Below are 16,205 nucleotides of genomic sequence, written 5' to 3'. Positions count from 1 at the left end.
CAGCAAACTAACACAGGAACAGAAAACCAAACACTGCATGTTCTCATTCATAAGTGGGAGTTAAACAATGAGAACACATGGACACAGGGAGGGGAACAACACACACGGGGGCCTGTCAAGGGGTGGGGGCCAAGGGGAGGGAGAGCATTAGGAGAAATACCTAATGCATGTGGGGCTTAAAACCTAGATGACGGGTTGATAGGTGCAGCAAACCACCATGGCACATGTATACCTATGTAACAAAGCTGCATATTCTGCACATGTATCCCAGAACTTAAAGTAAAATTAAAAAAAAAAGAAAGAAAGAAAAAGAAAAAGAAAAAGAAAATGCCGTCCGCGCATATCTCTTAGGAGCATAGGAAAGGCTGTGAACCAAAGAGCCAGGGCGTGGTCGCCCCGCCCACCGGCCTCTACATCACCACCCCTCTCGCCGCTTTCAAGCGCGGAGATTGGCTGTGAGCAAGAAAGAGCCCCGCCCCTAGTCTTATGACTCGCACTGAAGCGCCGATTCCTGGCTTTTGCAAGGCTGTGGTCGGTGGTCATCCGTGCTCTTGACCCAGGTCCAGCGAGCCTTTTCCCTGGTGTTGCAGCTGTTGTTGTGCCGCCGCCGCCGTCGCCGCCGCCGCCGCCTGCTCTGCGGGGTCATGGTGTGCTTCCGCCTCTTCCCGGTTCCGGGCTCAGGGCTCGTTCTGGTCTGCCTAGTCCTGGGTGAGTTGTCGGGCCCTCCCGATTAGTCTGTCCGCCTGGGCCCGGGGCGCCAGTTCAAAGCTACAACCTGAAAGACTGGTCCGAGGGGGAGGGGGTTGAGAGGCTCAGCAGCTGACACTGGGCGGCGGCGGTTGGCCCGGGAGGCGAGCGGTGACCTAGAGAAGGCCTGACCGACGGATGGCGGGGAAGAAGGGCCCAGGAGAGTGAGAAGGGGCCGGTAACGGGGGGTGGACGCCGAGGGAGTAGGCTAGGAGGAGTGAAGCGTGGAGAGGGTCAGGGTGGAAAGAGTAACTTGGGGAAAACACTGAGGAGTGAGCGTAGGAGGGTGGTACATGCAGATTTTGGGCGCCAGAGACAATTAGGAGAGTCTTGGTTTGCTGAGATCAGGGAAGAGTTTTGAAGATGGTGGAAAAACTATGGGGTGAGATAGGAAATTAAGAGAGGAGACCATGCCTGCCTGGAGTAGCTTGGGGGAAGTGTGTGGGTGGGGGACATATGGGACAGATAGGACAGTAGATCCCGAGGGGCAGGGGCAGGGGCAGGGACAGGGTTGGGCATTTTGAAGGTTGGAATTTGAGGCTGTGAAGAAAGGGTGATTCAAGAGATTCGGAATGATGCTGGGTTTGAGTTTGGTAGTCATAGTTTTAAGGGCGAAGGAACCTAAGGTAGCTGGGGCAATTTCCAGTAAAGAAAACTTGGACCCAACCTCTGGAGACTAAGGGGTTCGGTGGGAACTTTGATGGGGAGTGCACATCTGACTTGGAGGTATTGAGGATGTCAATTTTCTCCCAGTTTTGCTACTTCCTCCCAGCCAGACACTGACAAAAATATCCCCAGACGTTTCAGTTAGGAGGGCCTCCCAGATGTGAAGTTTTGGGGGTGGAGTATTTGAGTTTGGTAGACTACCTCTTTGCCTTCAGAGTCTCTTGCTTTCTTTCTTCCCCATCACACAGCTAGCCTATTACCTCATATTTTGGGGGTGCAGGGAGCAGGCAGACAACTTGCTAAGGATTGGGTTGTTACCAGGGCCTAAGAATGGCTGGATGGGGCCGGGCGCGGTGGCTCACGCCTGTAATCCCAGCACTTTGGGAGGCCGAGGCGGGTGGATCACCTGAGGTCAGGAATTCGAGACCAGCCTGGCCAACATGGTGAAACCCCATCTCTACTAAAAATACAAAAATTAGCCGGGCGTCGTGTCACATGCCTGTAATCCCAGCTGCTTGGGAGGCTGAGGAAGGAGAATCACTTGAACCCAGAAGGCGGAGGTTGCAATGAGCGGAGATTGTGCCATTGCACTCCAGCCTGGGCAACAAGAGTGAAACTCTGTCTCAAAAAATAAAAATAAATAAATCAATAAATAAATGGCTGGGTGAATGTTCGCTGATTGTGTTGTGCCCTAATAGGCAGTGGGTCCCTAACAACTTTAATGCCTAAAGGTGAACTTTGACTAGAGTGTCTCTTCCTGACTTTGATTCATGCTGTGCTTGTTGCTACCCACCTGTTCTTGCTATTTGTGACTTAATAAAATAACATAAAGAACAGACCCAGATGGGAGTGGGGAAGAAATAGACATATTAGGGGTCTGAGAAAGCAGTGAGAGGTATACATTTTGTAAATCACATTTCAGCAGAATAAAATCAACACTCTGGAATAGTCATTCTCAACCAGGGGACATTTGGCAACATCTGGAGACATTTTTAGTTGTCACAACTGGGGGATTGCTTTTAGCATCTAGTGGGTAGAGGCCAAGGATGCTGCTAAACACCCTAACTAAGCACAGGGCAGCCCCTGACAACAAAGAATTATCTTCCTGAAAATGTCAATGGTGCCAACATTGATAAATCCTGCTCGAAAACCATAGTATTGGAAGGGTTCTTGATTATCTAATTCAGTGACTCTCGAGGACCTTTTCATGGGTCTGTGAAATCAAAACTTCAGAATAATGTTAAGAAGGTATTTGTCCTTTTCGGCTGGGTACAGTGGTTCACGCCTGTAATCCCAGCACTTTGGGAGCCTGAGGTGGGTGGATCACCTGAGATCAGGAGTTCAAGACCAGCCTGACCAACATGGTGAAACCCAGTCTCTACTAAAAATACAAAAATTAGCCGGGTGTCATGGCACATGCCTGTAATCCCAGCTACTTGGGAGGCCGAAGCAGGAGAATCGCTTGAACCCAGGAGGCGGAGGTTGTGGTGAGCCAAGATTGCGCCACTGCACTCCAGCCTGGGCAACAAGAGTGAAACTCTGTCTCAAAAAAAAAAAAAAAGAAGGTGTTTGTCCTTTGTCCTTTTCACTCACATCCTCTCACCAGTGTACAGCAGAGTTTTCCAGTGGCTACATAACATGTGATGACCTCACCACTCTGATGTTCTTATATTTTATTCATTTTTCAGTTTTAATTTCTAATACTGTAAATACCAATACATATGACTCACATAAACCTCTGTGAAGTCCTCAGTGGATAAGAAAGTAAGGGGGTCCTGACACCAAAACGTTTGGGAATCCCTGATGTAGTCCCAACTGTTGACAGCGTGCAGGAAACTCTTCTGTAGCACTTTTGAAAGGCGGCCTTGAGGCAGGCTTTGCTTGAATACTTAATTCGAAGCCTTAACTGTACCTTGGAGCACTTACTGAGGGCCAACTGACCCTAAGAAAGGATTGTTTACAATGGAAAGTACCTTATCAGTGACTAGAACACATCTGACCAAGGCATCTGTTAATCAGTAGTTCCCTGCCAATTGAATCTGTGCACAAATACAACACTGTTATTGTTTTGGGAAAGTGAAAAAAATAATAGTTGTCCTACTTGTTGGCTTTCATGTCATTAAATTTTTTTTTGTTTTTTAATGAAAGCTTTTTTGTTTTGTTTTTACAAAAGCAATGCTTACTCATTGCAGAAAATAAACATGCAAAAAGAAGCACATAAAAGAACCCATCAGCTCATCTGCTAGTTTGCCATTTATTGATCAGGACTAACTAGATTCTTCCTCTTGGAAAATTTCCAAGATTGCCTCCAAGTTCAGAGCAGGATTTGGAAAAGTAAATATTAATAATATACCTAGATCTGATTTTTAAGAGGTTCCAGGATGAAATAGAAACCATTTTTCTATACAGCTGCATTTTCTGATGGCTCTTGGTTCAGTGTGGAGCCCAAAGTCCTCCCATATAGCTTTTTCTCTCAAGAATTTAGCAGTTGCTTGGTGGGTTTTGCGCAAGTTACTTTTCTATATCAAAATGGATACCAATAATAGGTTTTTGAAAACTCAGTAAATATTTGTAAAGTACCTACTATGTAGCTAGATCAATAAATATTTGTAAAGTACCTACTATGTAGCTAGAACTGTGCCTGGGTACTGTACAGAGTGCCAGTGAAGGAGGACCTGTCCTAAATTCATAGTCTTATTAGCATTAGTGCTCTAGCTGTGCCAGTTTGACTTTGTAACTTTATAACTCTATCCCAGCTTCACCCGTAACCTTTTAAAAACAGCGGCTTTAGAGTAAGTACAGAAAAGGATTCTTAGAGGCTATATATTGGTCTTTTTCATAGAGATTAAATTATGCTGGTGTTTATTTGGATGAATTGTAACTGACCAGATAACTTTCCGAAGAGAAGCTATATGATTTAGAGGTGTTATAAAGTGGATAGTGGGTGAAAATCCTTTCTTTATATAATTGCCTAATTATGGTCCTTTTGTGACATCATAGATTTCAGGATTCTTCTGTGGTTATTGATTCTTATAACTAGCTTGACTTCTGTTTTTTTGTTTTTTTTGTTTTTGTTTTTTTTTTTAGGGTTCAGAATGGTTTTTTTTTTAGATTTGTCTTTTCTGGGTGGGAAAAACCTCACAGAAATATTCTTTGTGTACGTCACTGGTAGGAGCCTCTCCCTTCCACACATGTTTACTGAATGCCTATTGTGTCCCAGCCACTATATTAGGTGAAAGGGACAGAGGAATGGATAAGACAGATGAGGTTCCTGCTCTCCTGGAGCTTACATTTTAGTGGGAGAAGAAAGCTCAACAGATAAATAGTATAATGTCAGATAGTGATAAACACTATGAAGAGGCCGGGCGTGGTGGCTCACGCCTGTAATCCCAGCACTTTGGGAGGTCAAGGCGGGCAAATCACCTGAGGTCAGGAGTTCGAGACCAGCCTAGCCAACATGGTGAAACTCCATCTCTACTAAAAATACAAAAATTAGCTGGGCATGGTGGCCGGCACCTGTAGTCCCAGCTACTCGGGAGGCTGAGGCAGGAGAATTGCTTAAATCCAGGAGGTGGAAGTTGCAGTCAGCCGAGATCATGCCACTGTCCTCCAGCCTGGGGGACAAGAGCAAAACTCTGTCTCAAAACAAAACAAAACAAAAACACTGTGAAGAAAATTACACAGGTATTGAGAAAGGAGAATGAGTAGATGATAGGAATGGGTGATGATGGATGATCCTTCTTTATATTATGTGGTCAGAGGGCCTTCCATTATTGGGTGACATTTGGGCAGAGACCTGGGTGTTGGCAGGAGGCCAGCCATGTGACCATCTGGGGAAATGGAAATAAATCTTATCATTTGCAAAATCTTAGGTTACTAGCCTATTCTCCACTCTTTTTTGTTTCCTCCTAGTTTTAGTCAAGTCTCTCCTATGGTAGCAGTCTCTAAGAGCAGCGACTATCTTATGTACTGTTACTTCCCATTGCCTAACTAGCATAGGGTCTGGTACATGGTTAACCCTTAGTGAATTTTTGTTGAAGATATTCATTGGTGGGCACTAGGGATATGGTGGTAAACTAGACTCATTTAGTTTCCTTTTTCTTCCATGAATTTTAAATGATGTTTTGCAAGAAGTTCTTTTGCATTGAAAACTTCAAGATCAGTGCTAAGCAGTACGGATAATTATACAGTAATTTACTAACGTATAATCCCATATAATAATGCTCGTCTCTTACCTGTACTCCTTCAGATATACCTCCATAGTCTTGAAGGGAGTAATATGGAGAATTAGGAGTTCCTTGGTGAGGAGAGTTAGGTTTTCACAAAGTTAGGTTTTCTCTGAGAGAAAACAAGCACTAAGATTTTTCTATAGGCTTAACACATTTCATTTAACTGATAACTTTGATTTCGAGGTTCTGCCAAATTATTCTAGTTATAATAGAGATACTGTAAAGGACTGAAAAATTCTGAACCCTAAAAAAAAACAAAAACAAAAAAACCAAAAAACAGAAGTCAAGCTAGAAGATAAGAAAGGACAGGCTTGTCGTTAGTTTGTTAGTCATTGATTATCACATCTGATAGGGTTATGGATGTTCAAATATGTCCCAAATACCAGATTAGTTTGTTAGTCATTGATTATCGTATCTGATAGGGCTATAGATATTCAAATATGTCCCAAATATCAGATTATCACATCTGATAGGGTTATAGATACTCAAATATGTCCCAAAAGAACAGCTTTCTTCTATCTTTGGGTAGATTTTGTCTGTAACCAAGGATTATTTCGCAGCACTGGAGCTGATTTAAATGACCCTTGATGCAGGAAGGCTGCTCTTCTTTCTGTAGTGCAAAAGCATTCTGATCATAGTTTCTTATTAAAGTGATCAGAGATCGCCCCAGACCCAAAAGTATACTTTATAAGTACTTGTCGGTATCCTGCTGTGCGTTGTGAAAGAATTCTGGAGGTGTGCCAAACACTGCTCAACAATAAGCACTTTCCATTAGTTGAGTAGTGTTGAATCTTGTTTCCTTACCCACTCTCTGACCTTAACAAATTAAGTCATTTTATAGCTTAAAAACATATTTTTGTTAACTTTTAATACTCTTTTTCATGTGTTCAACATTCTTACTTTAAAATCATATTGCTTTTCTGCTTTAAGAAACTTACCAAAAAGCAGGAGTATAAAGTAACTGAATGCAATGAGTGTGCCTATTATTAGGAATTATAAAGGAGAAACAGTTAATCTGACTTAAACTTGTAGGAAAACCATCACTCTGAATAGAAAACAAAGATAAATACATACTGTATGCCTCTGTGTCCTGTGTTTTAAAAAGACCTTTTGCTCAACATCATTCTAAATTCATGAGTTTGAGGACAAGAGTCCAGAATTTAATATGGTGAAAGTAAACATAAGGCTAAAACTTGGGAAGGTTCCCTTTAGGTGCTGTGTTTACTAAAAAGGAGACTTGTAAATTGGTATCTAACTTGTTTGGCAAATTTCTTTTAGCTCTGAAGGGTTTATATGCTTTCAAAGAACCTATTGGAGAAATATGCATTATAATTCTAAACAAGGGTAACTTGCCCAAAGTCTCACAGCTAGGAAGTTGGACTGCCAGATTTGAATTCTAGCTCTTCCACTCCAGGAATGGGGACTCTTAATCACTTCATTATATAATCAATCCACTATATCTTGGATCATTGTTTGGTTTCTTTTTATTGGTTTTGTTTTATTGCTAATGTTATGTTCTTCCCCCACCCCTAATTTTGTGTGTTTATATGTTTTCAGCTATACTTTGGGTCAAATAGACTTGCAAAAACCTAGCCACTTTTTGCAGTGTCATACACTTGGGGAAGTAATTGGTCTGTGTTCTCTGTGAGAGGTTTTGTTTGTTTTTTTTTTTTTTTTGGACAGAGTCTTGTTCCATTCCCCCGGCTGGAGTGCAGTGGAGTGATCTTGGCTCACTGCAACCTCTGCCTCATGGGCTCAAGCGATCCTCCCACGTCAGCCTCCCAAGTAGCTGAGACCACAGGCATGCACCATCACACCCGGCTATTCTTTTGTATTTTTAGTACAGATGGGGTCTTGCCATGTTGCCCAGGCTGGTCTTGAACTCTTGAGCTCAAGTGATCTGACCCCCTTGGCCTCCCAAAGTGCTAGGATTACAGGTCTGAGCTACTGCCCGGCCAAGGTCTGCATTCTAAAAGAATTTACAAATGACCTTTTTGGAAAACAGGATTGAGAGGATATTTGACTTTGAGAACGTTGATTTTGAGGCATACCTTTTTCTTTTATTTAGAGAATAAACTCTCAGCTCTAAAATTACACACTCTAGAATATATTCATCTATGGTTTTTTAATGTCATAAAGCCTTTTAAAAATTGGGTATTGTAAAATCAAACACAGCAGTAAGGATGGAAATTGCTTGCTAGATACTTTTTAACAAAGTGTAAATATTTCAACTGTAAACTTATCTTTTGGGAAAAGCTCTGTTCCTAGCTTGAAATCCATGTCAAAATTTATTGAGGTGAAACCCAACATGGGGTTTGAGGGAATATCCAGAAGAGTAATATGTTCAAGATTTGGAAGAGCTAAAGGACTGGCCTCTCTGTAATTAGATTAAGCTATGTTTTGGGTCCCTATTGTAGTGTGTTTTTCACCTTGATATAATTAATCAGTATTTATTGAAAATCTAATATGCATTCAGCACTACTTGGAATGATAGGGGATAGAGGAAAAGTAATACACATGGTGTCCCCTACCGTGACACCAATGATAGATGACATTCATATAAAAGACACACTGCTAGGGGTTGTGGCATAGATCAGATCATCTGATCAAGGGAGTATACTGGAATTCAAATGAGTGACAGAAATGTTATCTAAAGGGAATCTTGAATCTATCCATATGTATCATTCATTCACAGACTTGGTACTTTTTTTATTAGTAACAAATTACTTACTGTATACTATAATTTACCATGGCACACCAGTTTGTTATGAAGTGACAGTTGAAAACTGCTGTGTTGGAGCTTATGACAGTAGGAGGGACAGGATTTACTGCTATAAAATAACTGAATAATTCAGGATAATATAAAATATACTGAAATGGGATATGCATTATTACTGCTCTTTGAGGGCTTTTATAGTCAGGGAAAGCTTTGTGGAGAAAATGGCTACTGAAAAAACAGATAGCATATCAGCCCAGGTTCTTAATTGCAAGGAAGAGAAATACAATCTGATTGATTTTAAGCAGAAAAGAATGTATTAAAAAGAACTGGGATATAATGCATTCCCTTTGGCCCCACAGTTTCATTCCTAGATATACAGCCAACATACACACATACATGTGTTTACTAATATGTGCAAGAATGTTTGCAGCAGTGTTTATAATAGAATCAAACTGGAAACTATCTAAATGCCCATTAGAAGTAGCATAGATAAGTAGTTTTTTTTTTGTTTTTTTTTTTGTTTTTTTTTTTGAGACAGAGTTTCATTCTTGTTGCCCAGGCTGGTGGAGTGCACTGGTGTGATCTTGGCTCACTGCAACCTCTGCCTCCCGGGTTCAAGCAATTCTCCTGTATCAGCCTCCTGAGTAGCTGAGATTACAGGCATGTGCCACCATGCCCAGCTAATTTTTATATTTTCAGTAGAGGCGGGATTTGGCCATGGTGGCCAGGCTGGTCTCGAACTCCTGACCTCAAGTGATCCGCCCTCCTCGGCCTCCCAAAGTGCTGGGATTACAGGCGTGAGCCACCCTACCTGGCCTGTATTCACCTGATCATAGAAGGTTATACAGCAGTGAGCACAGACTGCAATTGTGCATAACATGGGTGAATCTCACAAAACCTAAAATTGAGGAAAGAAAGCAGACACAAAAGAGAGCATAGTGAATGATTTTATTTATATCAAGTTGAAAAATGGATAAAATTAATCTATAGTGTTAGAAATCAGGACAATGGTTACCCTTGGGAAGGGAATAGTAACCCTTACGAAAGGAAAGGGAAATAAGGAGGGCTTTGGAAGTGTAGTTGACCCTGGAACAACACAAGTTGGAACTGTGTGTGGATCTACTTATACATGAGTTTTATTTCACCTCTACCACCCTTAAGACAGCAAGACCAACCCCTCCTCTTCCTCCTCCTCCTTATGATTTTTTTTTTTTTAGGGACGGAGTCTGTATCTGTTGCCCAGGCTGGAGTGCAGTGGCGCGATCTCGGCTCACTGCAACCTCCACCTCACAGGTTCAAGCGATTCTCCTGCCTCAGCCTCCCAAGTAGCTAGGATTATAGGTGCCCACCACCAAGCCCAGCAAATTTTTAGTGGAGATGGGGTTTCACCATGTTGGCCAGGCTGGTCTCGAACTCCTGACCTCAAGTGATCCGCCTGCCTCAGCCTCCCAAAGTGCTGGGATTATAGGTGCGAGCCACCGTGCCCAGCCCTCCTTATGATTTTCTTAACATTTTCTTTTCTGTACCTTTATTTTCAAAACATAGTATGTAATACATATATAACATGCAAAATATGTGTGAATCGACTGTTTATGTTGTTGGTAATGCTTCCAGTCAACGGTAGGATATTAGTAGTTAAGTTTTGGGGGAGTCAAAAATAATATGCAGATTTTCAACTGTGCAGTGGGTCAGCACCTGTTCTGTTAATGTTCTGTTTCTTAACACAAGTGGTTTTGATTTGTGAAATTATTTGAGCTGTAGACTTAATGTTATGTGCACTTTTCCCTTACATCTGTTATACTGTGCCTGCTTCTGTACATATGTTACATATCAAATGTTTATTAAAGGGATATATTGGGTAACTCAGAATTTCTGGTGCTCCTGGCTATATATACCAAATCCCAGTTCAGGATTCAACAACCCAGATCATGCCGCTGAACTGCACTACCACTGCCAAGTGTGAAACTGAAGCTTGCTCTGCTGGCCTTGTTGCCTGGGAGCTTGATCCTGCTTCTGCTACTCCACACCTGCCTCCCTCCCTGTTCCATTCCTGGCTCCATTTGCAGCCCTCCTTTCAAAGTGTGGGGTGGATACTTTTGTTAGGCAGAGCCTAGCACGAGTGGTCCTCCTTACGGCAAGGGAGTCTGGGAAAGCAAGTATCCAGTGTTTTCAGCTTTTATAGTGGGTGGTGATTTCTGCCAGAAATTGTAACAAGGGGACAAGGGGTGTTTCAGATTTGGGGCAGCCAAAAAGCGAGGAAAATCCATCTTTGAGGTGAGCATTTAGGCCAATAGAAGAAAGTAGATTTCAAGTGTTAGGAACAATAGAAGCCCAGGGTAGAGGTTGAATAGAGTATGGCATTTTTGAGCCCAGTGGAAACAAGTTTAACTGGATTAAAGGGTGTGATCTGGGGAAATAGTTTGAGAAAAGTTGAAGGAATAGGATGGGACAAGATTAAAGATTACTTTGAAAGTCAGGCAGAGGAATTTAAATTTCATATGGGAATGTTGGAGCCACTAAAAGTTTTTGAACGAGAAAGTATCCTAAAAGGAAATGGTACTTAAGGATTGTTAATCTGGCAGCACTTCTAGGAGTATCTAGGCATTTTCTGTCATAATTTAGGTGTGGGGTGATAGATTGAGAGTAGAAATAAAAGGCAAGATTGTATTTAAGAGAAGATTTGAAGGAAAAAAATCAATAGGACTTCTTGAAGAGAAAGAAGTAGAGGCTATTTCTGAAACTGAGCTCGAGTGACTGGTCCCACTCTTCATTTAGAGCTAGCAAAGCTGAGGAGGGACCCAGTTTGGAGGAAGCAGAAGAATGAATTTTAGTTTGGGAATTGCTGAGTTTGAGGTGAGAGATATGGAGTAAAAGTGGTCCCTGTGCAGTTAGAGTTGGAGACCAAGAAGTGGAAAGAATTGCACTCCCAGGCAGAAAGGCTGTGAAGGGAATGGAACAGAGTGTGCCAGAATCTTCGGGGTGTTTCTCAGCTCTTGTTTACGGGCCACCAGGTATACTATCTTGAATTTGATTTTAAGTGATACGTTTGAACCACAACCTCTACCTTCTGTTTCATAAAACGTCAGTTCTCACACCCTAAGACACATTAATGCTATTACTATTTTACATGGTCTTCTTCCTGTTATTCTAACATATTTGGAAAGAAAATGATTAATACATGTGAGGCTTTTCTTGGTTATTTTCAATACTTTTGAATGCTTTGAATACAAGGAGAATAATATACTAAAGCTAGAGACCTTAAACAAGACCGAGAAAAGACTGCATATAAAAAGCAAACCTCCAGTTCATTAAAATTGTAAGTTGGAGCTCTTGGCTCCACGGCAGGGAGCCTTGGATCGGTAAGTATGACAGCTCCCTTCCGTATTGTACTTAGAAAAGAATGATCATAAAACCTACTTAGGCCTCACAAGGTCTTTTTGAGCCTTAGCCAATGCATTTAGTCACTGTCAGTAACCACAAGCTTTAGTATAATATTCTGGCTTGCAAAGCAGCCAGATCTCCAGAGCGTGATGATAGGCTCTTCTATACAACTTGAAAGCTGTTGCTGAGGCACACCTTCTTGATATTCCTCTTAGCACTTTTCTCTAGTTTATAGCAAGTCTGTACCTGTAGATGACAGTGGATTGCTCAGATATTATTAAAGAGTATGCAAGTATCTTAACAGGAAACAGCTTACCCTTTGGGTAATGTGTGATACAGTGAAGAAAATCCCTTAAATAGTTGTCCAATATTTATGCTGCTGGCATGTTTGCTGGGATATTTTTTCTCCTCTGAATTAGTATTTTTAGTCCTTGGGCTCTTCAGTTTAATAGATAATGTTTCTATGTTTAAGTGTAGAAGATCAACCATGTTAGCTGAAAAGTTCCAAGGCTTTTCTGTCTCTGTAACATTTCTCTGCCTAAAGAGGTAGCAGGTTGAAAATTTAGGAGATAACTTTGCGTCAAAAAATTCATCAGCCCTTCTATCAATTAGATTTTAAAGGGAAACAGTGATGAACTTTGCATTTATCAGAATTCATGTTTTTCTTATGGATTTAACAGCCCTTTGCAACTCTGCTTCCTTGGTTACATGATACTCAGAAAGAGTATCTGATCACCTCAGAATAAAATCATTTGGGAAGACATCCGTGTGTCATAGGTTATGTAGCTTGCAACAGGATTTAAAGCAAAAAGATGATAGAATATCAGATCTATCATTATTTTTGCAGTGAATGTTTCACCAGCTGGTTTGAGAGAAGTTTCACACCCCTACCAGGCTTCCTCTTACCTCATTTACCGCAAAAATCGCAAGTCCTAACAAGCAAACTGCAATTGCCTAAAACAAAACTAGTAAGGTATAAATGCATGTGGAAATGATTATTTGAAGGCAAAAGGCAAATAAATGTCACCAGTCTGAGCCATGACCTAAGCATCCTAGGTCTAGTAACCATTCTTTTGGTAAGGGATAATGCCAACTTTTTTATCAATAGGATTCTGTTAAAAATACAAAGAAAAACAGTCAGCAGGATAGTATATATATATACATACACGTATGTATATACACATACGTATATATATTGATATATACATACACATATGTATATACACATACGTGTATGTATATATATGTATATATGTGTATATATAGATATAAAATACTTTTGTTTCATTTTAGAGCTGGTTGAACTTCAGTAGTGGATAGAGCTTGTTTTTAATTTATATAATTTTTGTAGTACAATTTTAAAATCTTATTTTTTAAAATAAATCCAGGAGCTGTGCGGTCTTATGCATTGGAACTTAATTTGACAGATTCAGAAAAAGCCACTTGCCTTTATGCAAAATGGCAGATGAATTTCACAGTACGCTATGAAACTACAAATAAAACTTATGTAAGTATATATTTTAATTTTTCTTTGAGTTTTATAGTAGGAATTTAATTGACTTTATCCTTTAGATACATGTATACAAATGAAATTCCACGTTGACTGACTTAATGCTGAAACTCTGGGATTTTTTTTTAGCATACACACTCGGAAGTTATTCTGTTTAGTGTTAGAATGAATATTTCTTCTGATTCATTGGTTCTTGGGAGTTTTTGTAGGACTTGATTAAGGGCAAATGATCTGAAGACGACTATATGGTGTTCAGGTCTAACTATTTCTGTAAAGTGTTTAAAATGTACTAGCACCAAAGCTTGCCCTTTTAAAAAGTAGCTTCCCATCTGGGCGTGGTGGCTCATGCCTGTGATCCCAGCATTTTGGTAGGCCAAAGCAGGAGGATTGCTTGATCCCAGCCCAAGCAGCATAGTGAGACCTCATCTCTACAAAAAGCTTTTAAAAATTAGCCAGGCATGGTGGCACACACATGTACCTCCAGCCACTTGCTGGGCCGAGGCAGGAGGATTGCTTGAGCTCAGGAGGTTGAGTCTGCAGTGAGCCATGATTATGCTACTGCACTCCAGCCTGGGCAACAGAGCGAGACTCTATCTCAAAAAAAAAAAAAAAATCGCTTGCTTAGGTTGGTACAAAAGTAATTGCCATTAAAGGAACAAACCACAATTACCTTTGCACCAACCTAAGTAAGCGATTTTTTTTTTGGCACAAACTGCAATTACTTTTGCACCAACCTAACACTAAAATCTCCCCCTTTTTGACATCTGCTCTTAATTCCTTTGCCTTATTTTCTTTTTGTTAAGGTCCTCACTACTTACAACCTAATTTTTAAAAAAATCAGTTTAAGAACAGCAGCTCAAGCCAATTTTCCTTTTCTTTTTAGACATACACGAATTTATCCAGAGGAGTGGTATGTAGCTGAAGAATCAGGGACTGGTTTACACAGCAAACCAGGCAAAGGGCTACCTGGCCACGGAGAATGTATGATTTAGGCTGAAGTGGCATGCCCTACATAAATGCTTGGTGTTCCTTGCTGCCTGTTTGTTTCTCACCCCCAAACTTCTATTTCTTTTAGAAAACTGTAACCATTTCAGACCGTGGCACTGTGACATATAATGGAAGCATTTGTGGGGATGATCAGAATGGTCCCAAAATAGCAGTGCAGTTTGGACCTGGCTTTTCCTGGACTGCGAATTTTACCAAGGCGGCATCTACTTATTCAATTGACAGCATCTCATTTTCCTACAACACTGGTGATAACACAACATTTCCTGATGCTGAAGATAAAGGTAACCTTAAGAATGGATTTGTGTTATGTTCTCTTGCTTTTTATTAATGATAAAAATGTAAACAATTTAAAAACTGTTATGAATGTCTGTCTTCCTAACTAGCATGGAAACTTCATGTCTTTATACCCCTCCCACTGACCCCATGCATAGCACATATGATACCATCCAACATACTGATGATATTTGCTGTCATTGCTTGAGTGACTTACTGTATACCAGGTATTATCCTAGGTGTGTTACCTGCAGCATCCCTCTTAACAGCAACCCTGGGAAGTAGATGTTGTTTCATTTTTACAGGTAAAGGAAATGAGGCTTGATAAGATTAAATGACTTTTCCAAACATCACACAATCTAGTAAGTGGGCGAGCTGGTGTTTGAAGCAGTCTATTGACCTGCAGAATTCATATACTTAACTATTATTGATTTCATTCAGTAGTGTGCATGAAACAAAGGTTTGATGAATGAGAAAATGCTTTACTCATAGCTACTTTATTTTCAAGATCGGGGCGGGGGGGGTCTCACTATGTTGCCTAGGCTGGTTTTGAACTCCTGGGTTCAAGCGATCCTCGTGCCTCACAGCCTCCTGAATAGCTGGGACTACAGGCATGCACCACTGCGCCTGGCTACTAATAGCTATTTTAAATGTGTAAAAGTTAAGTAACCTGAGACTAGGAGAAATGCCTCTTGTTCAAATCTTTTTATCAATTAGGTTGGATTTTGATTGAAAAGTAAATGATGATTAGTTAAAGGTGTAGTAGTCCCTCATTACACTCAGGGGGTATCATTCTAAGATCTCCAGTAGATGCCTAAAACTGCAGTTAGTACTGAACCCTATACAGGAAATGCGATGTTTTTTCGATCTGATAACCGAGATGGCTACTAAGTGACTAACGGATGGATAGTGTAGACAACGTTGATATACTGGACAAAGGGATGATTCATGTTCCTGGTTGCGCAGAGCAGGACAGCAAGAGATTTAATCATGCTACTCAGAATGGCGTACATTTTAAAACATATGAATTGATTACTTTTGGAATTCTCCATTGAATATTTTCAGAGCTCAATTGACCATGGGTAACTAAACCAGGGAAAGCAAAAACCGTGGATAAAGGGAGACTAAAGTCAACATTTGCTGTTATTTTAAGACAGTTTCAGGTCAAAGTGAACTTGGGAAGCATTGGCAGGTCATTCTAGTAATTCCCAGAACTGAAATGCATGTTAAAATATTTTGAAGATATAGAGTGTAGAGATTTTATTTTATTTTATTTTTTTGAGCTGGAGTCTCGCTCTGTCACCCAGGCTGGAGTGCAGTGGCCTGATCTCCGCTCACTGCAACCTCCGCCTCCCAGGTTCAAGCAATTCTCCTGCCTCAGCCTCCTGAGTAACTGAGATTACAGGTGCGTGCCACCACGCCCAGCTAATCTTTGTATTTTTAGTAGAGACAAAAATACAATGTTGGCCAGGATGGTCTCGAAATCCTGACCTCATGATCCACCCACCTCAGCCTCCCAAAGTGCTAGGATTACAGGCGTGAGCCACCACACCCGGTCAAGATTTTAATTTTGTTAGGGATATAATTCTCTTCTTTCTCCCCCTGCCCATTGAGATTGAGTTAATGTGGTATTTGTAGTAGCTTAGCTCTTTGCAGATAGTGTTTCATTCTG

General features: G+C 41.0%; 1 protein-coding gene across 3 annotated transcripts in view; it reads left to right on the top strand.

Moving 5' to 3' along the window:
* The first annotated feature begins 387 nt into the window (after nt 1-387).
* The window catches only part of LAMP2 (lysosomal associated membrane protein 2), a 43,094-nt gene continuing 27,276 nt past the window's right edge, over nt 388-16,205 (top strand). For all 3 annotated transcript variants that reach the window (XM_003262277.4, XM_003262275.4, XM_030807513.1), the window contains exons 1-3: nt 388-708; nt 13,131-13,249; nt 14,328-14,541. In XM_003262277.4, coding sequence (XP_003262325.1) covers nt 645-708; nt 13,131-13,249; nt 14,328-14,541 — 397 coding nt within the window. In that variant the 5' untranslated portion in view covers nt 388-644. The remainder of the gene's footprint in view (nt 709-13,130; nt 13,250-14,327; nt 14,542-16,205) is intronic.

This window comes from Nomascus leucogenys, chromosome X, assembly GCF_006542625.1.
Source record: "Nomascus leucogenys isolate Asia chromosome X, Asia_NLE_v1, whole genome shotgun sequence".
Classification (NCBI taxonomy): Eukaryota; Metazoa; Chordata; class Mammalia; order Primates; family Hylobatidae; genus Nomascus; species Nomascus leucogenys.
Note: the sequence above shows the minus strand (reverse complement) of the source record. Positions and strands in the feature narration are given on the sequence as shown.